Below are 25,357 nucleotides of genomic sequence, written 5' to 3'. Positions count from 1 at the left end.
GCCAGTGTAGGAGATCGCTCCCCACACCATGATGCCGGGTGTTGGCCCTGTGTGCCTCGGTCGTATGCAGTCCTGATTGTGGCGCTCACCTGCACGGCGCCAAACACGCATACGACCATCATTGGCACCAAGGCAGAAGCGACTCTCATCGCTGAAGACGACACGTCTCCATTCGTCCCTCCATTCACGCCTGTCGCGACACCACTGGAGGCGGGCTGCACGATGTTGGGGCGTGAGCGGAAGACGGCCTAACGGTGTGCGGGACCGTAGCCCAGCTTCATGGAGACGGTTGCGAATGGTCCTCGCCGATACCCCAGGAGCAACGGTGTCCCTAATTTGCTGGGAAGTGGCGGTGCGGTCCCCTACGGCACTGCGTAGGATCCTACGGTCTTGGCGTGCATCCGTGCGTCGCTGCGGTCCGGTCCCAGGTCGACGGGCACGTGCACCTTCCGCGGACCACTGGCGACAACATCGATGTACTGTGGAGACCTCACGCCCCACGTGTTGAGCAATTCGGCGGTACGTCCACCCGGCCTCCCGCATGCCCACTATACGCCCTCGCTCAAAGTCCGTCAACTGCACATACAGTTCACGTCCACGCTGTCGCGGCATGCTACCAGTGTTAAAGACTGCGATGGAGCTCCGTATGCCACGGCAAACTGGCTGACACTGACGGCGGCGGTGCACAAATGCTGCGCAGCTAGCGCCATTCGACGGCCAACACCGCGGTTCCTGGTGTGTCCGCTGTGCCGTGCGTGTGATCATTGCTTGTACAGCCCTCTCGCAGTGTCCGGAGCAAGTATGGTTGGTCTGACACACCGGTGTCAATGTGTTCTTTTTTCCATTTCCAGGAGTGTATATCATCCATCCTGGAGTTCGAGAATGTCAACGATTTTTTCCAGTTATCGATATCTGTCCTGGCAAGATGTTGATCCCGGGAATACGAAGACTGCATCAAAACATCTACAGTAGCTCCTTTGGCTATACTGGATATTGAAAAAGTAACGAGCCGAGGACTTCAGTTTATATATGTAGAGGGAGAAATTTTAATAAAAGAATTTTTTATTTACTTAATAGACCATGACTATAATTCTCATGTCAAGTTTTCATGCTGTAAACTTCGTTTATTATGGTTTTGACAGTGATGGATGCAGTGTGCATTCAAATGGTAAAAGATATTTTTTTATGTGTTACAATGGCCTATGACTATGGCCCACCAATGGTAGCCATATGAATTTTAACCAATACTATCACTTCTCCAGCACGAACGCGTGAAAACTCCGTCTTTATAATAGGACTCGACACTCGTCTCTGACAGTGTTCTAGCAGTAGTGGACACCAGTAGATCCTGGGGAAGATCCCAGCAGAGGGGTCGAAACGACGATATTTTAGAAGAAACATGATGCGGCCTAATAACACAGAACATTTTAACTTCTAAGACCTTCATATTTTTCAATTATTCTAGATATGTTGAAAGAAATTATATTGGAAATGACTTATACAAAATTATTTTGTTACAGGTTCAATACGACAGTTTCGGGAAGTCCCACCGATGAGCGATATTGAGGCTGCAAGGACTCTTTCCACCTGGTGCAGCGGTTACAGAAAGCGTCCGATGTTGACACCAGAATGATTTCTTAAAGACAAAAGTGTAAGGAATAAAACTATACTATCATATTTCGCATTACTTTTTATTTTAATTGAAAAAATTACGAAAATCATCTATTTTTCATGCGTTCAAAGGCCGCTACCTCCTTAAATTTTTTGGAAAGTTTCTGTGAAAATTTGTAGATCCGTGAAGTAAATCACAGACAAGACACTTGTAAGGCAATTTCTAGGAGCTTGTACTGTGGTGTCTTTCTTGTTTTGCCAAGATCGCTTTGTTAACACAATTACTGGACCACTAGTTTCGCCAGTATGTCGCCAGTATGTCGAGGTTACAGACTTACATTCAGATAAAAATGTATTAGGGCATACGCCACAGTTCAATGACAAAAATTACGAGTACGTACCTTATGAAACCGGGCATACGATGCTTACACAACTGTGTCACATATATGTTATACAATATGTTGTAGAATAATATCTCTCTCAAAATTTTACCATATTGACGGATACAGTACAAAGTCAACATATAGTAATGAATACCTCTACTCTGCGACAGAGTAAATAACGACAGGATTTGACATATAACGGAAGCTAGTGCTGAGAGGTACCACCACATAGCAGTTTACACTACATGACGTCAATTACGGCTAATTTAACAGGCTCACAATTTTGTGTAACATTGTAACGAACCGGAGGAAGGCAACATCAAAGTAATAAACGCCAAGTTTACATTACATTCTATATAAAGGAAACAGCATGCAGTGAATTGTCATGGTTGGCCACCTACGCCATCAGATAAAAACCGAAAGCATTCCGCGACGTAACGATGTATATTACATTCATCAAAAAATTTGTGACATATAATATGCGAAACAGAATTAGTTTAAGGGTAAAGTTACAAAGTTACAAGTTACACGGAGTTATGAAATAGAGTTTGACCTTGTTGGTTATTTTCGCTGCAAGCGAAGGATGACGGTTAACAGTTATTTAATAGGAAATTCTATAACAAGCCCCTACACATTGTAGGACAGACATGCACCAGCTTAAAACTACTTAAAAATATACGTGATATTGATTAGCTTTTCATACTGACATCACTGTATAAGTAAAACTGTGGTTGGTTTATAACCACTAGACACCATTTCTGAGAATACATAGTAATACTGTTTATGAGGAAATTTAACATCAGTTTCACTTATCAGCCGATTTTCTACCAATTTATCGGAATAGCACCTCATCTTCGAATCAAATGTCTAAAACACTGGCACAGGTGCTTCAACGAAATGAAACTACATGATTTCCGTTTTCAAGTCTTAAATATCTACGATGTATTCAGGGTATTCGAAAATTCCCGTTACAAACTTCTAAAATTTGTAGGGAGGAGTGAAAGTGAAAACGAATTACGTCATATGCTGAATGGTATGAACAGTCTACTGAGTGCAGAATGTGGACTGAGAGTAAATCGAAGAAAGACGAAAGTAAGAGAAGTAGTAGAAATGAGAACAGCGAGACACTTAACATGAGGAATGATGGTCACGAAGTAGATGAGTTTAAGGAATTCTACTACCTAGGCAGCAAAATGACTAATGATGGAAGGAGCAATGAGGACATAGAAGGCAGACTTGCGCAGACGAGATGGGCATTCCTGGCCAAGAGAAGTCTTCTAGAATCAAACACAGGCCTTAATTTGAGGACGAAATTTCTAAGAATGTACGTTTGAAGCACAACATTTTATGGTAGTGAAACATGGAGTGTGGGAAAATCGGAACAGAAGCGAATTGGAGCATTTCAGATGTGGTGCTACGGACGAACGTTGAAAATTAGATGGACTGATAAGGTAAGGAACGAGGAAGTTCTGCGCAGAATCGGAGAGGAAAGGAATATGTGGAAAACACTGAAAAGGGGTGGGATGACAGGACATCTATTAAGACATTAGGGAATGACTTCCGTGCTACTAGAGAGAGCTGTAGAGGGCAAAAGGTATAGAGGAAGATAGAGATTGGAATACATCCAGCAAATAACTGAGGACTTAGGTTGCAAGTGCTACTCTGAGATGAAGAGGTTGAGACAGGAGAGGAATTTGTGGCGGGCCATCAAATCAGTCAGAAGACTGATGGCTAAAGAAATAAAATCTGAGAATCCATGTCTGGAAACGTCATCCAACGATGTTACAAAGCGTCAAAGTCATAGGTGCCAGCGCCTGTAAATGTGTGTAAACATTATGACCACTACCCTTGGCGACGCCTGATGCCGCTGGTGGCGTTGCGGGCTGGTGACGCCCTAACACAATCTACATCTACATCTACACATATACTCCGCTAGCCACCAAGCGTTGTGTGGCGGAGGGCACAATTCGCGCCAAAGTCATCTTCCCCCCCCCCCCACTCTGCTCCACTCGCGGATCGCGCGAGGGAAAAACGACTGTCTGAACGCCTCAGTACGAGCTCTTAATTCCCTTACCTTTGAATGATGATCATTACGCGATTTGAAAGTTGGTGGTAATAATAATATATGCTCTACATCCTCGGCGAAGATTGAATTTCGGAATTTAGTGAGCAGTCCCTTCCGTTTAGCGCGTCGTCTATCTGCAAGTGTGTCCCACTTCCAACTTTCTATGAGATTTGTAACGCTCTCGCGATGGCTAAATGTAGCAGTCACAAATCTTGCCGCTCTTCTTTGGACTTTCTCAATCTCTTGAATCAGACCCAACTGGTAAGGGTCCCATACAGGCGAAAAATACTCACAGACTGGACGAACTAACGTATTATAAGGTATTTTCTTTGTTGAAGGACTGCATCGCTTCAGGATTCTACCAATAAACCGCAATCTAGAATTCGCCTTACCCGTTACTTGTGTAATCTCATCATTCCATTTGAGATCATTTCGAATAGTCACACCCAGATACTTGACTGATGTTACCGCTTCCAAAGACTGATCATTTATTTTGTACTCATACATTAATGGGAATTTTCGCCTTGTTATACGCAGTAGGTTACACTTACTAATATTGAGAGATAACTGCCAGTCATTACACCACGCATTTATTTTCTGCAAATCCTCATTGATTTGTTCACAACTTTCGTGTGATACTACTTTCTTGTAGACCGCAGCATCATCGGCAAACAGTTTAAGGCCGCTGTCAATATCATCAACCAGATCGTTTATGTAAATCGTAAAAAGCAGAGGTCCTATTACGCTGCCCTAGGGCACGCCTAAAGTTACTCTTGTTTCTGTTGAAGTTACCCCGTTCAGGACGACATACTGCTCTCTGTCAATTAGAAAACTTTCTATCCAACCGCATATGACATCGGATAGGCCGTAAGCGCGCACTTTTTGTAGCAAGCGACAGTGCAGAACTGAGTTGAACGCCTTTCGAAAGTCGAGAAATATGGCATCAACCTGGGAGCCGGTATCTAGAGCCTGTTGTATATCATGCACAAAGAGAGCCAGCTGTGTCTCGCCAGACCGCTGTTTCCTAAAACCGTGTTCGTTTCTGCAGATGAGCTTCTCAGAGTCTAGAAAGGTCATTATGTCTGAACACAAAATATGTTCCATGATTGTAAACAAATCGATGTCAGTGAAATTGGTCGGTAATTATGTGCATCCGATTTTCTACCCCTTTCGTAAATTGCTATGACCTGGGCCTTCTTCCAGTCCCGTGGAACTTTCCTTCTTTCCAATGATCTCTGATAGATGACGGATAAGAATGGTGCTATATTTGTAGCATAGTCAACACAAAATCTTACGGGGATACTGTCTGGGCCAGATGCCTTTCTGGCGTCTAAGGATCTTAACTGTTTTACAATCCCAGATACACTAAACACTATGTCAGCCATCCTTTCGTTTTTTCGATAACTGAAAGGGGGAATGGTGCTGCAGTCCTCTATCGTAAACGAGTTTTTGAAAGCTAGGTTTAGAATTTCGGCCTTCTGTTTATCATCATCAGTTACATTACCCGTACCGTCAGCAACAGTGTTGTGTAGTGTATAAACGGAGCAGACACGGACGGGAGATCACCCTGATGAAGAAATATCCTGTATATTGAGAAATACATGAGATTAGCGACTTTGACAAAGGGCAAGTTATTATTACGCTGACCGTGTGAACGGCGAAGCTGTTCGAATATTCACGTGCTACTGTAAGAAAGAGGTAGAATGACAGTGAAACTACCACTCGGCACCAAATGGTTGGACGTCCACGACTCTTCATAAAACATGCGGTACGGAGGTTTGACTGCTTTGTAAATTAGGATACATGATGATCTGTAGCATCTCTGCCGAAAGAGCACAATGCTGGTGCACGCACAAGTGTTTCGGAGCACACATTTCGTTGTACATTGTTGAACATGGAGCTCTTCAGCAGACCACCTCGACGTGTTCACATGTTGAGCCAACGTCATTATCATCTACGACTGCAGTGGGGAAGGGCCCATCGGTATTCGATCGTCGATAAATGTAAACATGTCAGCTCTTCCTGTGAATCACATTTTTGCTGCACTAGGTCGATGGTCATTTCCACAAACACCATCATCGAGGTGAATGGCAGCTCGAAATATACAGCGCGCCACGGACGCAGGCTGGTGAGAGCAGTAATATGCTTTGATAAACATTCTTCTGCATTTGCCTTCGACCTGCGACAGTAATTAAATACAGGCTGAAACTGCGAACCACTTGCATCCCATCACGCTTGATCCTTTCCCCGACGGTCATCTTTCAGCGGTTTAATTGTCCACATCTCGGGGCCAGAATCGCGCTACAGTGGTTTGAGGAGCATTATGGTGAAGTCAATGTTGATGTCTCGGCTACCAGATTTGCCTGATGTAAATCCTGTGGAACCCAAGTGGGTCGCTATAAGGTGCCATCACCGCGTGCGTAAATCAGCAGCCCGTTTTTTACGTGAATACGTGACCTCTACGTAGACATATAATGCCACATACCTCCATAAACCTGACAACAAATTATTTCTCTTTATTAGCATACACAATAGTGTCCAAAATTAAAGCAACAAACTGCTATTTCCCCGTTCTGTGATTAATTCACGACATAATCACACAAACTGTCAGCAGATGTCGCTATGATCGCGTTCTGCACGGAAGAGGGCATTACGATCAACGGACAACCACGCCAGCGATGACGTCAGGGTACCTACCAAGTAGGGTAGTGCTTCCAGGGTAGTCCCACATCCACAAACGCTGTGTACACTGTCACTGACGGTGCAGTATGGTACAGAGAAGACGCCTCTAGACTCGCTGCTGTGGAGGGCCATGGGAAGAATGGAAGCAGGAGAGTCGAAAACTGATTTGCCCCCATGGCTTAATGTGAATCGATCTGTTGTTTCTCTATTGTATAGAGACATTGTATAGAGACCGATACTGTATCTCGGAGACCAGGACAGGTCCGACCACGTGTAACATCAGAATGACTGGACCGTTATTTGGCTGTAAGGGCACGACGGTACCGCCTTAGGACTGAACTGTAACTGGCATCTCATCTCTCAGCATCCACTGGACATGCTGTATGGAGGCAAACTGTGTACAGAAGGCTTTAGCAGAGTGGCCTGTATTGTTAGAGACCTACTGTCCGTTTATCTCTGGTGTGTCTTCACAGAATGGAACGTCTAGAGTGGAGCCGTCAACATGCCACCTGTATGGTCGAACGGTGGCCCAAAGTTCTTTTCACAGATGTGTCCCGATTTGGTCTGAAGAGCAATTCTCGACTAATTTGCATTCTGAGGGCACGTGGAACACGATTTAGGGACACAAACATTATGAATGAGGCCGATATCGAGGAAAATCCTTAACGGTGTGGGCAGGGAGAATGTTGACCACTCGAACAACTCTTCATGAAATTATACAGGTGAATTAGCACGATTTAACTGCTGTCAGGTACCGTGAGTAGATCTTGGATCTCATGCGTGGTTATCGCGTGGTGCTGTGGGCCTTGACTTCGTATTAATGGACGATAATGAACGACCTAACACAGCATCACGTCAGCATCCAACAACCACTCTCACAGATTTGTGAGCAGTTCTGCAGGAAAAATGTGTATTATTGCCTCAACTTGAGACAGATGACATCATTAATAGCTGTCCCGTTGCTGCCAGCCTTGCATTGGTGACAGAGGTGGTCACACCCCATAGTGACAACATTGACGAGCTGTCAGAATGTGTTTGCGAATCCTTTAAGTTGAAAAAAAAACGAAGAATATTTTCGTCTACCGTTAGGGATGCTTCAGTTGATTACGTTCTGTATTCTTTGTATTGTTTTTACTTCACTTTCTTTCTTTCTTTTCTTTTGCTTGTGCCGTTTTTCCCGCGGATACGCAGGGTCAGCATGGTTAATCGGATGTGGCAATGTTAGTGGAAGGGGTGGCCGGATGTCCTTCCTGCCGTCACCCCGTACCCCCCGGGAAGGAATTAGTGTACCCCGTGTAATCCATGGAATAGTGTGAAAGTGTTCAGATGTCTGCGAGCCGTGTATCTGAGGCGGGACGTGGGAACCAGAACCGTATTCACCTGGTGGGATGTGGTAAACTGCCTAAAAACCACATCCAGGCTGGCCAGCACACCGCCCCTCGTCGTGAATCCGCCAGGGGGATTCGATCCGGGGCCGGTGCGCCTACCCGAGTCCAGGAAGCAGCGCGTTGCGCGCTTTTTTTTTTTTTTTTTTTTTGTTAACCAGCGCCTGAGACCGCTTTTTTGCTGACTTTTTTTATAATTAATAACATTGCGGGGAATGAAAAAAAAATGGAAAAAAATTGCGAGCAGTGGGAATCGAACCCGGGTCTGTTGCATGACAAGTCTTTACTTTTTTGTGCTCTACCGACCTTTTTTTTATTATTTATTGGTATTCTATTTGGATACAGAATTAGGCAGTTCACAAACACTAAATGATATGCATCCTCTCCAAAAAAAAACAGAAAAAAAAATCATTTTAAAACAAATCACAAATTTCAAGGAACAGGGATGTTGTTTTGTTTTATTTATTTATTTATTTTCAATAAAGATCACTCTGTTAAAAGGAACATGTAGTCATTTCATCGTATAGTATGTGCATTACATATTGAGGGGTGAGAGAAGCGTGAGGTTCATTATCAGCTGTCAAATGTGCACACCGACTGCACCCGGCACATCCCAACTGCGTGGGTTGTCAAGGAAGACTGCCTGAAGATAGTTGGCAAAGGTTTTCCGATAGTGTGACCATCTATGAACCTCATTGTGGGCTTCCTGCAAGAAATACCAAAAGTCAAGTCGCGACTTGGCAGCATCCCCATAGAGGTACGCGATCGTCCAACTTTTGACCCAGATGATCGACTGTGATTTAGTCGCCGGAAAGTAGTCACTCACCGGATGTAAGAAGGAAGCAGGTGTAATATGTTGCGGGATCACACGGAGGTAGCAAGCCACCATCTGTATTCCTAGGAGCTAGACGTAGTCCACCGCGATACAAGTTAAGCGGTGATGGTCGTCATCCACTTGGTGACATTTTGGGCATAGTGGAGTGTCAACTAGTTCAATTGCATGGAGCCGTTGGTTGGTGTTGAACTTGCCACAGGCGACAGAGAACCACAGTGCCCGAACGAAGGTAGGAAGGAATTTTTGGTGCACATGTCTCCAAATCTTCGGTCAATGCAACCTGGGGTGTTTGAGTTCAATGACATTACGACTTATCCGTCGTAGCAGCCAAACATAAAAATCCTTCGCGCATGGCGGTCTCGTGGGCGGAAGCTCGTCTCTGGTATAACTAAGTTCCACTATAAATGTTGAGACATGCGCAAAATGTGGCGTAATGTTTCCCACCGCCGCCGGAGGTGTGAGGGACGCTGGAACCAGGAGATCCAGTAGGCGGGATGTAAGGGAATCACGCCCGCTACGCCATTGCTTGTACATCGTGGCTAGAAGGAGCGCCGTCGCTCGGCAGTGGACATTCGTAAGTCCGAGTCCCCCCTTGTCCGTAGGGAGCGTGAGCGTTTCGTATCGCACGTTGAGGGCCTAGTGCTGATTGAAGTCGACGTCCGAGCGTGAGTGGTAGGGGCAGGATCTGTGAAATATGCACCATTCGAGAAACCACATAAGTATTCAGATACTCGACTCGCTGCAAAGGATCAAGGCGCCGTAGGAGATGTTGTCGGACCATGGTACGTGTAGTCTGTAAAATACGTCGGTAGTTAACTGCCGCGGTATGTTTTACAGATGAGGTAAAGTCTATGCCGAGATAGCGGAATTGTTGCACGTAAGGAAACGGACTGATTCCTTCCGGCGTAAGGCCCCTTCCAACCGGCATTGCCGCCGATTTGTTCATGTTCACTGCACTACCCGCCGTCACACTGTGGTCCAACAACAGTTCAAGGACCGTCTTCACCTCTTCCTCAGAACGAACGAGAAGCAGGAGGTCGTCCGCATAGGCACGACATTTGAAGGTGTAGCCCCGTAGTTCCATCCCAGAAAGAGAATTGGTTAGCCTCCCAATTAATGCTTCCAACGCTATCGCGAACAGCAGCATCGAAAGAGGGCAGCCCCGGCGAATGGATCGTCGAATTTGAATGGGCACTGCTATACGCCCATTAACCCGTACCAAGGATTGTGTGCCCCCATAAAACCTTCTAATGAGACCAGTAAAACGGTCTGGAAATCCCATTTGTTCCAGTACAGCGTACAGATAGTTGTGGCGCACCTTATCAAAAGCACTGTCAAAATCAACCGCCACCATCGCCGCTTTAAGCCGGCACTCCTCCGCCAGCGCTATCACATCACGGCATTCGCCAGTAGCTGTTTGCACATTCACCGATCCACCCGGTGTCGTCTGTTCTGGAGAGAGAACGCTACGAATTAACGTACGACATCGGGACGCTAGCAACCGAGCAAAGATCTTACAGTCGGCATTAAGCAGGGTGATGGGGCGATAATGCGTGACCCTAATTCCTGGCTTCGGCCGAAGTGGCCGTGCGGTTAAAGGCGCTGCAGTCTGGAACCGCAAGACCGCTACGGTCGCAGGTTCGAATCCTGCCTCGGGCATGGATGTTTGTGATGTCCTTAGGTTAGTTAGGTTTAACTAGTTCTAAGTTCTAGGGGACTAATGACCTCAGCAGTTGTGTCCCATAGTGCTCAGAGCCAATTCCTGGCTTCGGTTTATGCACTGGCACCAAGAGGCCTTCCATAAAAGCCGGTGGAAGAGGCGCATCGGAATTTAACATCTCGTTGTACATTTCCGTCCATCGCGGTGCCATTTCGTTGCGAAATTCTCGATAAAATTCAGCAGGAAGCCCATCAATGCCTGGGGACCGATTCAACGCACCTTGTGCGATCGCATCATGTACTTCCTCACAGCTAATGGCTTCCAGTAAGGTTCCTGCGGCTTCCACCGTCAGTGTACGGGAGACGTACGTGGCTGTACGGTCGAGGTCATCGACATGGGCTGCTTCTTCCCGATAGATGTGTTGGTAATGGTCGACGAATGCAGAGACAATGTCCGCTTGACGCGTCACTCTTCAGTCTTCGCGGGTAATTAATTCCCGTACCAAAACGTGTCGTCGGTGCTTTCGTTCATTCACGACGTGGTGCATGGAAGGAATCTCGTGCCTTATCGTATCGTGACGTCTGGCGCGCACCATGGTTCCCTGAAGATGTTTCCGAGCTAGAGCCACTAGTTTAGTATTTATCCTTTTGCGTTCGATCCAGATGTCCTGTCCTGGCGGACCGTCATCCAGGTCGCGCAGCGCTGCAAAATAAAAGTCGGTCGTACGGCGGCGCCATTCTGCCATCTCCCTGCTATATGAGATAAACGTACGGCGAAGCGCCGGTTTAGCACAAGTCAGCCACCAATCAAGCATCGTCGTATACCTTCCAACCCTTCGCTCGCACATCGTCCATGTCTCAAGGATCCGTTGACGGCATTCAGGATCATGTAGATGTTGAATGTTTGGTTTCCACGGGGCCTTACTGTTCCACACCTGTCTACGGGGAAGAAGCACCGTACAGATGTAAGCGCTGTGATCGGAAAATGCCAATGGCCAGCGTTTCACGTCCTGGACACCATTTGCATAAGCCCCTGAGATATAAATGCGATCTAATCTGCTCGCCGAATGACTTGTCACATAGTTGTATCCCGGTGCAGCTCCATCTCGTAATTCCCACGTGTCACTAAGTACAAGGTCGTTGACAACGATTCGCAACTCCTGGCTGATGTTTGCTTGCGGCCATTGGTCGTTCTGGCTGAGAACACAGTTGAAATCTCCACAAATTATTACACATTCATAACGTCCATGGAATAGTGGAGCAATGTCTTCTGCATAAAATCGCGCCCTTTCCCGTCGCCGATTATTTCCCGACGGTGCATAAAGATTGATGATGCGTCTCCCAAACTTCGTGAAAGCCATTCCCCTGGCCGACGGAAGATAACACACGTTTTCCACTGGGAAGCCATTTCGCACGTAAACTGCCACCCCACTCCCATTGTGATCTCCATGTGACGAATAGGATTGGTAGCCTGCGATGTATGGGGGTACAGCTATGTGAACTTCCTGCAGCAAAGCAATATCCACATCAGATGCCCAAATCGTTTCCTTCAGTAGGTGTATTTTGGCCGGTGAACGCACGTCATTTATATTTAATGTCGCAATACGATTCGCATGGCGTTGAATCCCACTCTGTCGAGGCGCAACAACATCTCCCTGCATCGGCGCTGGGGGCTGAGTTAGAAGACGTTCTCTCGCCCGTCTCCCTTCACCTTCAGTAATTATTAGGCCGTATACGTGAGTGCCGGCTGCCTCTGTATGACGTCCGGCGCCTCCTCAATATCGTCATACCACATCTATTCAGGCTGTGATATATTCGTGTCCATAGTCACAGCATCTGCGTCTGGAGAGCCAACTGGCTGTGATTCCTCTTCAGCATCACCACGTCCCGGTACCGTCAATGTGACAGATCGCTGTGGGTCTGATCAAACAGTTCCCATTGCCTCATCCTGTTTCATAGAGGCTGTTGTGTCGTCTTGGTCCACAGGCACATCGTATTCGGGGCAAGGGGAGTCATCCCGAGGAGATGTCGTGCGACGCCGCCGTTTCCTCCTTTTCGAGGAACGTTGTTTGCGTGATCTTCCTTCCATGTCCTCAGATTGTAGGGAATCACGGCTGCCCGACAGAAAAGCATCCGTAGGAACTGGAAGTGTTTCGAGTCCCATCGTTGTACTTGATGGGAGTTCGGTCGAAACTAATGTTGTCGTCTCAGAGTGCGTTCCAGACGGAACAGCATCCGTAGTGGCTGAAACTGTTTCTTGTACTATCGGTGTGCTTGGTGGGAGTTCGGTCTCATCTGATGTTGTCGCCGTAGGTTGTATGCTCGATGGAGCAGCATCCTCTGTCATCCCGACGTCTGCGACAAGGTTTCGGAGAGCGCCATCTTGATCTTCCACCGGGGCTGTATCCTTTCGGTCATCAGCGGACGCAGTGAGGGCTTTGGCATAGGTGATCGGTAGTACTGTCATCGCTGGCGACGGCTCCCGCACATCTGAAGGCAGTTGCGTAATCCGCCGTTGCATACAGTTCGACCTGAGGTGTCCCTCCTGGCCACAGCCAGAACATGTACGTGGTTGACCATCGTAAATCACCACCGCCCGACAACCACCAATTGTCAGATAGGACGGTACATGCTTCTGAAGATCAATAGTGATCTGTCGCACTCCGTTAAGAACGGGGGTACGTGGCGAACTTCTTCAGCCGGGAGCTCAAATGGCAGCTCAAAAACACGTATTGTCCGTACACCCAGGCCAGCATGTTCTACAGTTACCGTGCCGACATTCCCGTCACTATGGCAAAATCGGAGACCTGCTTTTGTCGCCTGTAGAATTCTCTCACACGCCGCATCATTTACAATCTTAACATACACCATGGGACTAACGATGGACAGGTGAATTCCGACAATATCGTTTGGCGGTATCTTGACTTCCTCTCGAATGAATCGTTCCACTGCTAAAGCCTTTGGTCGTTCGTAGTCTTTGCAGAAATTGAATCGTAGTGTAGTTTTCCTGTATTTGTTCGCCATGATTGTTGTTACTAGCCCGCGCGCAGACCAAGTCCACAAGTAAACAAACACTCGCACACGCCGCACAGGCGGAAGTATCGGACCTCCGCTTCGCACGGCCGCTAGCGCCGAACTGACTCTGAGCACTATGGGACTTAACTTCTAAGGTCATCCGTTCAAAAATGGTTCAAATGGCTCTGAGCACTATGGGACTTAACATCTGTGGTCATCAGTCCCCAAGAACTTAGAACTAATTAAACCTAACTAACCTAAGGACATCACACACATCCATGCCCGAGGCAGGATTCGAACCTGCGACCATAGCGGTCACGAGGTTCCAGACTGTAGCGCCTAGAACCGCTCGGCCACCCCGGCCGGCATAGCGCCGAACTATTAGGGATGCTTCAGTTGATTACGTTCTGTATTGTTTTTACTTCACTTTCTTTCTTTCTTTTCTCTTGCTTGTGCCGTTTTTCCCGCGGATACGCAGGGTCGGCATGGTTAATCGGATGTGGCAATGTTAGTGGAAGGGGTGGCCGGATGTCCTTCCTGCCGCCACCCCGTTCCCCCCTGGAAGGAATTAGTGTACCCCAACTATCTGCGACAAGTGTAATCCATGGAATAGTGCGAAAGTGTTCAGATGTCTGCGAGCCGTGTATCTGAGGCGGGACGTGGGGACCAGCCCGGTATTCACCTGGTGGGATGTGGTAAACTGCCTAAAAACCACATCCAGGCTGGCCAGCACACCTCCCCTCGTCGTTAATCCGCCAGGCGGATTCGATCCGGGGCCGGTGCGCCTACCCGAGTCCAGGAAGCAGCGCGTTAGCGCGCTCAGCTAACCTGGTGGGTCATTGTTTTTACTTCTCAATCACCTGTTATACTGTTTTGGCCAAAATAAACGCAACTTTGCAAAATTTCTGTTTGCTATTTTAATTTTGGATGCCAGTGCATTTGATGAATTTTATGTATAAATGATGTAGGTAATCGAGCTGAACGGAAAAAAAGCAGAAAAAAATTCCGACCGAAACGAGACTCGATCTAGCGACTACAAGTTCAGTTTGCTTTACATACTCTACGTTTCACAATTGTGTAAAAATTTGATTCCACGTGCAATCTAAATCAGGCCCACACAGGGAGCGACCACTGTACCACAGAGCCAGGACTAGTAGAAAAATATGTACCGTACTGAAACGTGGCTGATGAACTTCAAAGTCGATTTTCTCGAGAATTTTTGAGATTTGGATCGGACTTCTTCGGAAATGGAGTATATGAGTTTTGAACTCCACGTACCATAAATAAAGAAATACAAAAATCCTATTGTTGTGTTGTCTCTTTATATTATTTGGAAGAATGTTAATAAAATTAATAGGTTTATGTGGTGGCATCTACATTGTTCCTAATCTTGCCCCGACATGAGACCTCCCTGATCGAATTTTTTTTTACTTATTTCTCGAAAGAAAGAAGAAAGTCCAGACAACGTATGTCCGACTTTTGTCTTTTGGTGTGCTTGAGTTATTAATTAGAGGATTTTACAAATTCCTCAAGTCTGACCACATTTGTCGCGTTCAGTCTGCTGTATACAGTCATGGAGATATAAGATCTGTGACAGCTAGTGGAACCTTGCTGGTGTACGATTCATCTGTCACTCCCAAAAATGTTGAGTTTTCGTGCGACATTTCTAAGGAGTTGTTATATTTGTTTATGTCCTCGCCGACTGAGAAAAATCTAGTGCATTAAGATTTTACAAATCCCAGCTCTGGTCATCAAGCTTTTTTTAATCCTTGTATGAGTTCGCGGACTTAAAATATCTTCCGCAGGTTGTTTAACGGACTTGGGAATTATTTCGTGTAACACTACAAGTTGTCAGAACTTTCAATCATTTTACAAGTAGCACACTCGTTACTAGTTTACTGAAATGCGTATAAAAAGGGAAACACATTAATCTTTTGTTGCAGTCGTAGCTTATAAAAATGTGTGAAATAAGCTTAGAAAATCGTAACTACAAGTCGTCGAGCATATTTGCTGCTTTCCGGCAGTCGTATCTTTCCTGAAATTTAAGCAAATACCACGAAGTGTCAAAATAGCAATTAGGCGATGCGATAGCTGTGAGGCTTTCTACTAGACACATACGTAATTAAGGAAAGTTAAACCAAGTTACACTCTTTTATTAAGGCCTTTCATTATCATCATACAGTCACAAATGGCCTGCCTCGTTACGAAAAAGTAGGACGTAGAAATTACTCTCGTTATCATTGATGTGGAGTAGTAGAAAGGCCAACAGCGATTTGTTAAACACCGGAGCCAGAGAATTCTGCCATCTATGAAACAAAATTATGTATCAAAGTGAAAGTAAGGGACACAGGTAAAAAATGTAGATCCAAGCCATAGGACTGTATCGAAGTGGAATGAGTGTATAGGAACACTTGACAAGAAAAAACTAATATTTGAAATGTGGTGTTACCAGTAAGCCGACAAAAATCAAGTGAACATACAATGTGCTAAATGAAGAGGTACCATACTAGAAAGAATAAGCAAAATAATTCAACGTTAAAATCCAATCAGTGAGACGTACGAGTTTTAGGACATCTGCTATGGCAGACAGGAATGGTTAACTTGGCGATGCAACAGGCATTATTAGGTAGAAACTGTACAGGTAGAAAAATACGCATAACATATTATTAAGGATACTACTGAAGAAGGTACGCAGATAGGGTAACAATAGCGCAAGATAACAGATGGAAGATCGTAAGACATTAAAAGCAGTGATGATTTCAAAGTTAAGCACATTCGTCTGTCCTACTTTGGATCAAAAGTGCAAAAACGTACCTGAAGTAGTGGTGGTCAGCTCGAAGGATTTCTCGAGAGTGTTGATGATAGCGGCGAGGTAGGAGTTGATAGCTATTTCGGCCATACCGAGCAGACCCCATAACACAGTGTACGTGTTAACAGTGGCGAAGCGTTGGAGCCAACTGGGAGTCCACCCAGATAAGCCACACACGAGGCCGTGCTCGTCTTGATCTGGTGAATGTGCCTCGTGTTCCGAAGGCTGCGCAACAAAAGCAATCTTGTGGTGACTGTCAGTAGGAACACGTGATTAACACGTGTCACATAACGGTTCTAGGTTGATCCTTATTTAAACTAACAGGAACAGCAAACAAATTTCGTAAAACAAGGGCGACATTGATAGTTTGTATACCGCTATACAGGGTGTCCCAGGAGGAATGGTCAGTATTCAAGGATATGACCGGGACGATCATTAGAAGCAAAGAAGTCTAGAAGAACATGGGCTCTAAATGCATACCTTAACTGTAAAAAAGCGCTCTAAAATGCATACCTGAAGAGCTCTGATCTTCATTTTTTTTATGCTGTGAAACAAATTTCTCCTACTGAAAACTTTTTTTCCCCGTATGAGATGTGGCAGTATGGACCACAACAAGAAAACGTGACCTGTAAGAACGCGCTCTAAAATGCATACCTCAAGAGCTATGAGCAATTGTTTATCTTCACAACTGTGAAACACATACCTTCTGCTGAACAAGTGGTCATAGCTCTTAATGTATGCTTTTAGAGCCATGTTTACTAGTCTTCTTTGCTTTGAAAGATCGTTCCTGTCATATCCTTGAATATTGGCCCTTCCTTCTGGAACACTCCGTATGCTGTATTCAGTGCTACAAGTGTTAGATGTACAGTGAGTGTAAAAGTAGTCAATCACTTGCTTTTTAAGCTTGACCAAGTTGCAATCCTTCGTCTGAGTGATTAAACGATCTGAAATTTTAAGTTCTGTAACACATATTCCTCAAATGGAGTGAGAAAAATAGACAGGGAGTGGCTGAAATCTTGCGACAAACTTCAAGAGGCTGGAGAGGATGTCTTGAGAAACTAATTGACGATAGGAACCCGTGTCCAGCAACGTCATCCAACGACGATACGAAGAGTCGAATTTATTGGACGGCGCCTGTAACTAGGCCACCCGTTAGGCTAACGCGACTCTATACACTGACGGACCTCAGGCGGAACGTCTCGCAATGTTGTTTGTTACTCAGTGATCGCGACTGATTGCCGCGATCGCCAGTGGAGAAGATGGACCCAATTGTTACGTAATAAGACGCTGTCTCCCATAAATGCGATGCTCTCTTCTCTCGGTGGATGACAGTTTCGGACGACGATTCCCATCCACAGTTTATTTTTCTCCTGAAACCCTCTAAAATCTCCAATGTTCTTTGGTGTATAGTGACGTTGGTGCCAAAGTTGTGGGCTAATGGCAGGCGCTGGCACCAGCGCCTATAATTTCGACGTCGGGTGACGTTTTCAGACAAGGGTTGCCTAAACAGCCAATGCATGGTCTCACATAGTGTCTTTTGGACGTTTCATGTTTTATGGCGGTGAGTTATTCTGCCAAAACGAGCGTTTACGTACAGATATTTTGGAAGTCTCCCGGTTTAATATGTTTACCCTTTGGGTGAACGAAATGTTCAAATGTATGTGAAATCTTATGAGGCTTAACTGCTAAGGTCATCAGTCCCTTAGCTTACACACTACTTAACCTAAATTATCCTAAGGACGAACACACACACCCATGCCCGAGGGAGGACTCGAACCTCCGCAGGGACCAGCCGCACAGTCCATGACTGCAGCGCCGCAGACCGCTCGGCTAATCCCGCGCGGCGGTGAAAGAAAACTAATAAATATGAGGTATATATTTCGCTAAACAAACCACCGTTATTCGCTTCTAATGCAGAATCAAAAACAAACTCGGAAATCATTAGACAAATGAAACAGGACTAACAGAATTTTCTTACTCAATGACAAGATCCTCAGTTTCAATCCCTGACTGTACAAGCACGAGTGCTCCAGTTTTCTGGCCCATGTTGAAGTATTTCATGCAGTTTGTTTCTTTCCCCGATTGAGATCGTAACAAATCACATTATCAATAGATCCGTAGATTGTATAAATGTCGGTGTGGAAGTTTTTCAGTTAAAAAACATAAGTGGTATGTCATTCCTGTCATCATTCCTGTCGATGTACTGACGTAACAGTTGCCGTTTTGCTGACACTCCAAATTCTAAGGTTCCTCATAAAATTCTGTATTATCTGTTAAGGAAAATACAAATTTATTAATTTTTTCCGGTCCGACAATCGTCATATACCGGAAGTAAACCATCTTGCCTGCTAAGATAGTTCTGCGCTATAATTTATTAACCCAACCAGCTAGTTTCAATCGGCAGAGCCATTTTCAAGTGTCTTCGTCAGTCCTCTGTATACGAGGTAGACATGAAGTCCAGATGTACTTTGAAATATTAGACACTGATAAGACTTGACGTAAAAATTTCTGAAGGGCTGTTCAGTTTATTTATTTTAAAGATAACCTGAGTGACATGGAGAAGACTTATCAAAAATTGTTCAAATGGCTCTAAGCACTATGGGACTTAACGTCTGAGGTCATCAGTCCCCTAGAACTTAGAACAATTTAAACTTAACTAACCGAAGGACATCACACACATCCATGCCCGAGGCAGGATTCGAACCTGCGACCGTAGCGTCGCGCGGTTCCAAGCTGTACGGCCTAGAACCGCTCGGCCACCCTGGCCGGCAAGACTTATCTCGACAGTCGTATATATATAATCAGTTTTCAACTCTGACCCCTTAATCCGAGCAAGAGTTGTGTATTGGCCGAATTACTTCATTATTAAATCAGTTTCAAAAGGCGCAAAAGATTAATATTCCTTGGGAGCGCAAGTCAATAGCAATTCGCAAGGACACTGTTAGACAGAAGACACCCGACTCTCACGATGCCGTCTTGCGTCGACATCTATAGCTGCACAAATACTCCGCAAGCCACGATATTGTGCATGGCGGAGGGTACGTTGTACCACTACTAGTCTTTTCCTTTTCTGTTCCTCTCTCAGACAGGGTGGGGGGGGGGGGGGGTAAAGTAACTAACTATATGCCGCAGTCGGAGCTCTGATTCCTCTTACCTTGTCTTTTCGGTACTCCACGAACTGTATGTTGGCGGCACTAGAATCGTTCTGCAGTCAGCTTCTAACGGTGGTTCTCTAAATTTTCTTAATAATGTTCCACGTCGTCTTCCCTTCAAGGATTCCTATTTGAGTTCATGAAGCATCTCTGAAATACTCGCGTATTGACTGAACCTACCGATAACAAACCTAGCAGCCAGCCTCTGAATTGCTTCGGTATCTTCCTTTAACCCGAATGGGGTGCCGACAGAAGTAAACAACTGAACAAGCCGCGCCACCGAACTTCATGCGCCGACCCCAGCAGATTCTTTTCCCAGGGCGTCACCGTGCACTCCGGCCAGCTACGCAACCAATTCCTCTACACAGTCGAACTTCGGCGTGAGTCGTCTCTAGCGTCAGTCATGTCCACGAAGTTATGGACTCTCATTGACAGTCAGATTGAGGTAGTTTATTCAGTTCTTCTAAGCTGCACAAAATTATCTGTCGGCAAACGAACGTTTTTTGGTAATAAATGGAAGTTGGTTTCATAAGCTTATTATTGCTGGATCACAGCACTTGTAAACATCGACACACTTAGAACGATACCGAGATCAGCTCTTGTTGCACTGACATTGTCACTTTCACCAGTAAGTGTTTCCTTCTGAGCTATAGTATTAAGCCTTTTACAGAGCTTTCGCAAGGTAAATACTGCAGTACAGCTGCTGTTACCTCTGTCGCAGACGCTTCTCGAAGCTGTGGATCCACTAGCGGAATCGGTGTGCGAGGCGCAGTGTGACCCTCTGACCGGTCGTCGCAGCCACTTTCCGCTGCCATCAGGCCTCAACTCTGCGGCAGCAGTAGCATGTGTTCACTCGACCTGAAAATAGAGCTATTAATATACAGTAGAATGCAAAATTCTACTTTAGCCGCTGAAAAGTTACCTTTAGAATGGTCAGAATTTTTTGAAGTCTTCACTTTCATTAGTCGTGTATTAAATGCTCCATTTTACCTAATATAATGCCTTATTTGGAAATTTGGGGTAAGGTCTTATGGGACCAAACTGCTGAGGTCATCAGTCCCTAAGCTTACACACCACTTAATCTAACTTCAACTAACTTAATCCAAGGACGACAAACACACCCATAACCGAGGGAGGATTCGAACCTCCAACGGGGAAAGCCCCGTGGACTGAGACAAGACGCCTCTGACCGTTCGGCTACCCCGCGCGGCACGATGTCTTATCTTCTTCCTTTTACGTTTAACTGATGTCTCTAGATTTGCATTAGATGTAAAAGGACAACGCTACAGCCATCCGTTCCATAAAACTTCTGAAGCTTTTTGATACCAAAATACTGTAACGTCAGTCAAAAAGGTAAACTAAACGATGCGCGTAATTCTGAAGCAGAAAGATGCACTGAGTTGGAGGGCTATCAGGTCACCAGTCATAGGAGTTAAGCCTAAAATGCACTCAAGTGCAAGAAAAGTTAGTCTCATGCTTGTGAGGTATAGTCAAAGCGTACGTAAACTCAAGAACGCTAGGTACTTCTAAACACAGACAAGCCATGTGGACTGGTAACTGTACTCCATTCTGCTCCGTTTCCTCTATGCTTGTCAGTTACTTAAGTAAGTCGTTCTGGGTGGGTTCAAATGGTTCAAATGGCTCTGAGCACTATGGGACTCAACTGCTGAGGTCATAAGTCCCCTAGAACTTAGAACTACTTAAACCGAACTAACCTAAAGACATCACACACATCCATGCCCGAGGCAGGATTCGAACCTGCGACCGTATCGGTCGCGCGGTTCCAGACTGTAGTGCTTAGAACCGCTCGGCCACTCCGGCCGGCGTTCTGGGCGGGTTTATTCATTTTACTAACTGCGCTCAATAAAAAACCTTGGTTTCATAAATCGTTAGTTAAATAGTCTTTGACAACTGCCAGCTAGCCCATTTATTCGCAGCGATCGACTTAATGTCAAAAGTGAGTTATCAAAGAGCCTATGACAACATGCTGCCTATGGTGGCAGGGAGCATGGTATGAAGATTCTAGGTGAGTGCAAATGATAGTCCTGTAACGGTCGTCTCAAGAGCATATATCCACCTGCAACACTCCACGTGAACTGTAGAACCATTATAGCCAGTCACACGTCGTTGTCAGGAATGTCATATGGCTTTATTTGGTTGTTTGAAAGGAAGTGTCGCAATACCATGAGCAGTCACTTTTTCCTTCGTTTATGTTGTTGCTGCCCTTCACGTGTGCCTGGCTTGTTGGGACAGCTGTATGATGAAGTACTCGATACCAGGTTCATACAGAAGCATGTTAAGCGTTTTCAAGGGAATTTTGTGATGCACTCCGTTCTCGTTATGTCTACTTCTATGCTGAATTACGAAATTATGCAATCGAAACATCCTGTACGTATTTCAGTTCAGTCAGTCTTGTCGTTTCAAATCCAAAAGGAAAGAAATTTGTCTATGCATTGAAATTTTGGAATAAAATACACAAATTTACAATACAGATATCTCAAGGAAATAAATTAAAGCGACTTTGTTGATTTAAATAATGAAAACTACACCAGTTACTTACTTTTTGATGCTTAGCGCAACACGTTTCGAGAATTTATTCTCATTTTCAAGAACATTGCTTACATGAATATGTTTGGCGATATTTGCATGTCTGATTTAGTTCCTCTCTTGCGACTTTTTGAAATTATAAGGTATTTCGCCTCCTTCATCATATAGAATATATTGTGATATTCTGAATAATGGAGGAGGCATAATACCTTCTAAATTAAAATATTCGCAAGAGAGGCAGAAAATCACACATCCAAACATCACCAAATATATTCATGTAAACAAACCGAAACGTGTTGTGCTAAGCATCAAAAAATAAGTAACTGGTGCAGTTTCCATCATTTAAATCATGAATGACATAGCTGCAGGCTTTTCTGAATCATCTAATATGAAGAACGAAATTAACTCTGGTGATGAGTCAAAACGTAAACATTATTGACTTTTACAATCTTTAGCATGACTTTAAAGATATATTGATATATAAACTACTACTTCTTCTACATTAGAATTATCTAAACGAATGCAAACTGAAATATTACATATTTTAGTTAAATTTTACAAATTTCAAAGGCAACTGTTTAAACAAAATTCCACAAATTTTTATGAGGTATTTTAGAAATTCAACAATTAAATTATTTCAATTATTTTCTTTAGTTATGCAGAACTTACTGCCACGTTTAAAACTTTGTGATTGTTTAATTCGCCAGTATTATTCTGTAAAAATCCTAATGGCGGTAGTGTGTGATAAGTTTCTCATCGTTTTTCGTTTATATAAGGGCCAGTTTGTGAACCAGTTTGGTTTGTAGCATCTTTTGTGGCAATTTTGAAGCACTTGTCTGTTCTTGACGAAAATATGTGCGTGAGATACAAGTCATTCGGCAGTTTGCCTTACGTCTAGAACCACACGCTTTTTTCCTTTCTAGAAATACTTACCCCCAAACTATGGATAGCACAATACTAACACTTCTTCCGCTTTCTGAGCTCAACATCTCACTCATTATGGAGGAATGCTGACTCAGTTTTTCAGGATAGCAAATGGGAAGTTTCGGTACAGAAATTGGGCCAGAGATCACCAGTGTGTGTGTAATGAGTGAAGTGTTATGAAACAATGTTTGCATAGTGTGTTCAGTGACTGGTAGTGAGGTTTGAGTGAACAATGTGGCATTACATTATTTAATAAGTTATTTGTAAAAAAAGTATTGTATACCAGGAGTAAATCTAATGATTGTCTCTAACTAGAAGTCTGTAAATATATGTTTATACGAATTAGCTTATTTTAAATTGATCTAAATTTGAAAATAGTTTGACGTGTCCTATATCCTTGTAAAAAGAGATCTACGGATGAATAAAGCTAGTACTACTACTACTACTACTACTACCCACAATAAGGCGCCATCTTCAGCTACCAAATATTTAATAAATTCTACTTACTTCTGCTGTCGTAACGTTACATGCTGCAGTAATTTTAAAAGCACTGTCGCAGCTGTATGTCTAGCTTTAGGTGGTGGGGTATGTCAGAACCTGGACACTAAATTATGTTCGTGTGCATTATTGTAGTGGCATAGAGCTGATTCAGCTTATCCTTATAAACGTATCGTTCAAAGCATGGGCTCTTTCACGCACTACTCAGCTTAAAAAAATAGCAATAAGAAGCACATACCTGAGTTTGTCCTGAACGCCGGTAGCAAAGAGACCTCCGTAAACAGCGTCGCAGATTCTGAGAGGCGGGACACCTAACAATCGTATGGTAACAGCGATATGCGTGACGAATTTGCGCCGTGGCGGAGCGTCATCGGACGAGAAGGCTTCGACGTGCGGCGTGTGACTGGCCCGCGACGTCTGCCGTTGGCTCCGCTAGCCTTGGCACTGTGTACGCCTTTAGCCACGTCAGTTAAGCGAACTTGGCAGCAACAAGCTCGCACCCACACAACCCTACAGACTAAACGGTCTCACGGGTAATGCTACAGTTGTCTGACGTCAGACATTTTGCGAGCAGGCGACGAATAAACTTGACAACTAATGAACCAGAGGAGTTCAGCACACTTTTGTCGTTTTGGAACACACGGAAGGGAGCTGCGGCTTAATATCGAACTCTAACGACAATGTAAGCAGATATTTTATAGAAAATACTGTTTGCCGCGTGGGATTAGCCGAGCGGTCTAGGGCGCTGCTCTCATGGACTGTGCGACTGGTCCCGGCGGAGGTTCGAGTCCTCCCACGGGCATGGGTGTGTGTGTTTGTCCTTAGGATAATTTAGGTTAAGTAGTGTGTAAGCTTAGGGACTGATGACCTTAGCAGTTAAGTCCCATATGATTTCACACACATTTGAACATTTGATTTGATCAGTGCGTGCCTAGTTCGAACTCGTTTTCACCGGAGTGTATCAGTTACCGTATGTACCCGTGCCGTCATAATAAGGCTCAAAGTGTTTGTGTAGCGCAGATTTTTTTTAAATGGTTCCAATGGCTCTGAGCACTATGGGACTCAACATCTGAGGTCATCAGTCCCGTAGAACTTAGAACTACTTAAAAGTAACTAACCGAAGGAAATCACACACATCTATGCCCGAGGCAGGATTCGAACCTGCGACCGTAGCGGTCGCGAGGTTCCAGACTGAAGTGCCTAGAACCGCTCGGCCACACCGGCCGGTGCAGACTTGTGTTTGCGTCGTTATCGATAACTACAGAGAGAGACGCAGAGAACAAAAACTGTAGATGAAGCCAGTGTTGGAATAAGTCTGTCAAATAATGGAAGACGATGGACTTAAGTGCTACTCTGAGATTAAGCGGCGTAGAAGAGGAAGTCATGACGAAGCACATCAAGCCACTCTCAAAAAAGATAAATTGGAAATACAAAAAAATGACGAAACAAACAGTAGGACACCCGACTTATATATCTCCGTTTACACCGAAGTACTACTGAGAATCAACATTCCAACTGATAGACGAATCACCATCACCCTTTGAGACCAATAAATTGGACTAAAATCTGTTTTTCAGAATAATTTTCACTCTGCGTCGAAGTGTGCGCTGATTTCAAGCTTTCTGACAGATTAAAACTTTTTTCCAGACTGGGAGTTGAGCCCTGAACCTTTGCCTTTCGCGGACAAATGACGTATGCCAGTACCTCGCGCCTACCTTCCAAACTTTCCTCTCGCCACGATATTATAGATACCGAATTGGTGACATCCTGTCTGACCGCTTTGAGCAGGAGA

General features: G+C 44.8%; 1 protein-coding gene across 3 annotated transcripts in view; it reads right to left on the bottom strand.

Moving 5' to 3' along the window:
- LOC124550226 (solute carrier organic anion transporter family member 74D-like) overlaps positions 1-23,991 on the bottom strand; it is a 137,705-nt gene extending 113,714 nt beyond the window's left edge. For all 3 annotated transcript variants that reach the window (XR_006967720.1, XM_047125296.1, XM_047125297.1), the window contains exons 1-3: positions 23,804-23,991; positions 20,307-20,454; positions 16,450-16,669 (exon numbers count right to left, since the gene is read on the bottom strand). Coding sequence is in view for 2 of the 3 variants with exons in the window: in XM_047125296.1 (XP_046981252.1) it covers positions 16,450-16,669; positions 20,307-20,411 (325 nt within the window). In the remaining variant the exon portion in view is untranslated. The remainder of the gene's footprint in view (positions 1-16,449; positions 16,670-20,306; positions 20,455-23,803) is intronic.
- Positions 23,992-25,357: the final 1,366 nt, after the last annotated feature.

Source organism: Schistocerca americana, chromosome 1 (assembly GCF_021461395.2).
Source record: "Schistocerca americana isolate TAMUIC-IGC-003095 chromosome 1, iqSchAmer2.1, whole genome shotgun sequence".
NCBI lineage: Eukaryota > Metazoa > Arthropoda > Insecta > Orthoptera > Acrididae > Schistocerca > Schistocerca americana.
Note: the sequence above shows the minus strand (reverse complement) of the source record. Positions and strands in the feature narration are given on the sequence as shown.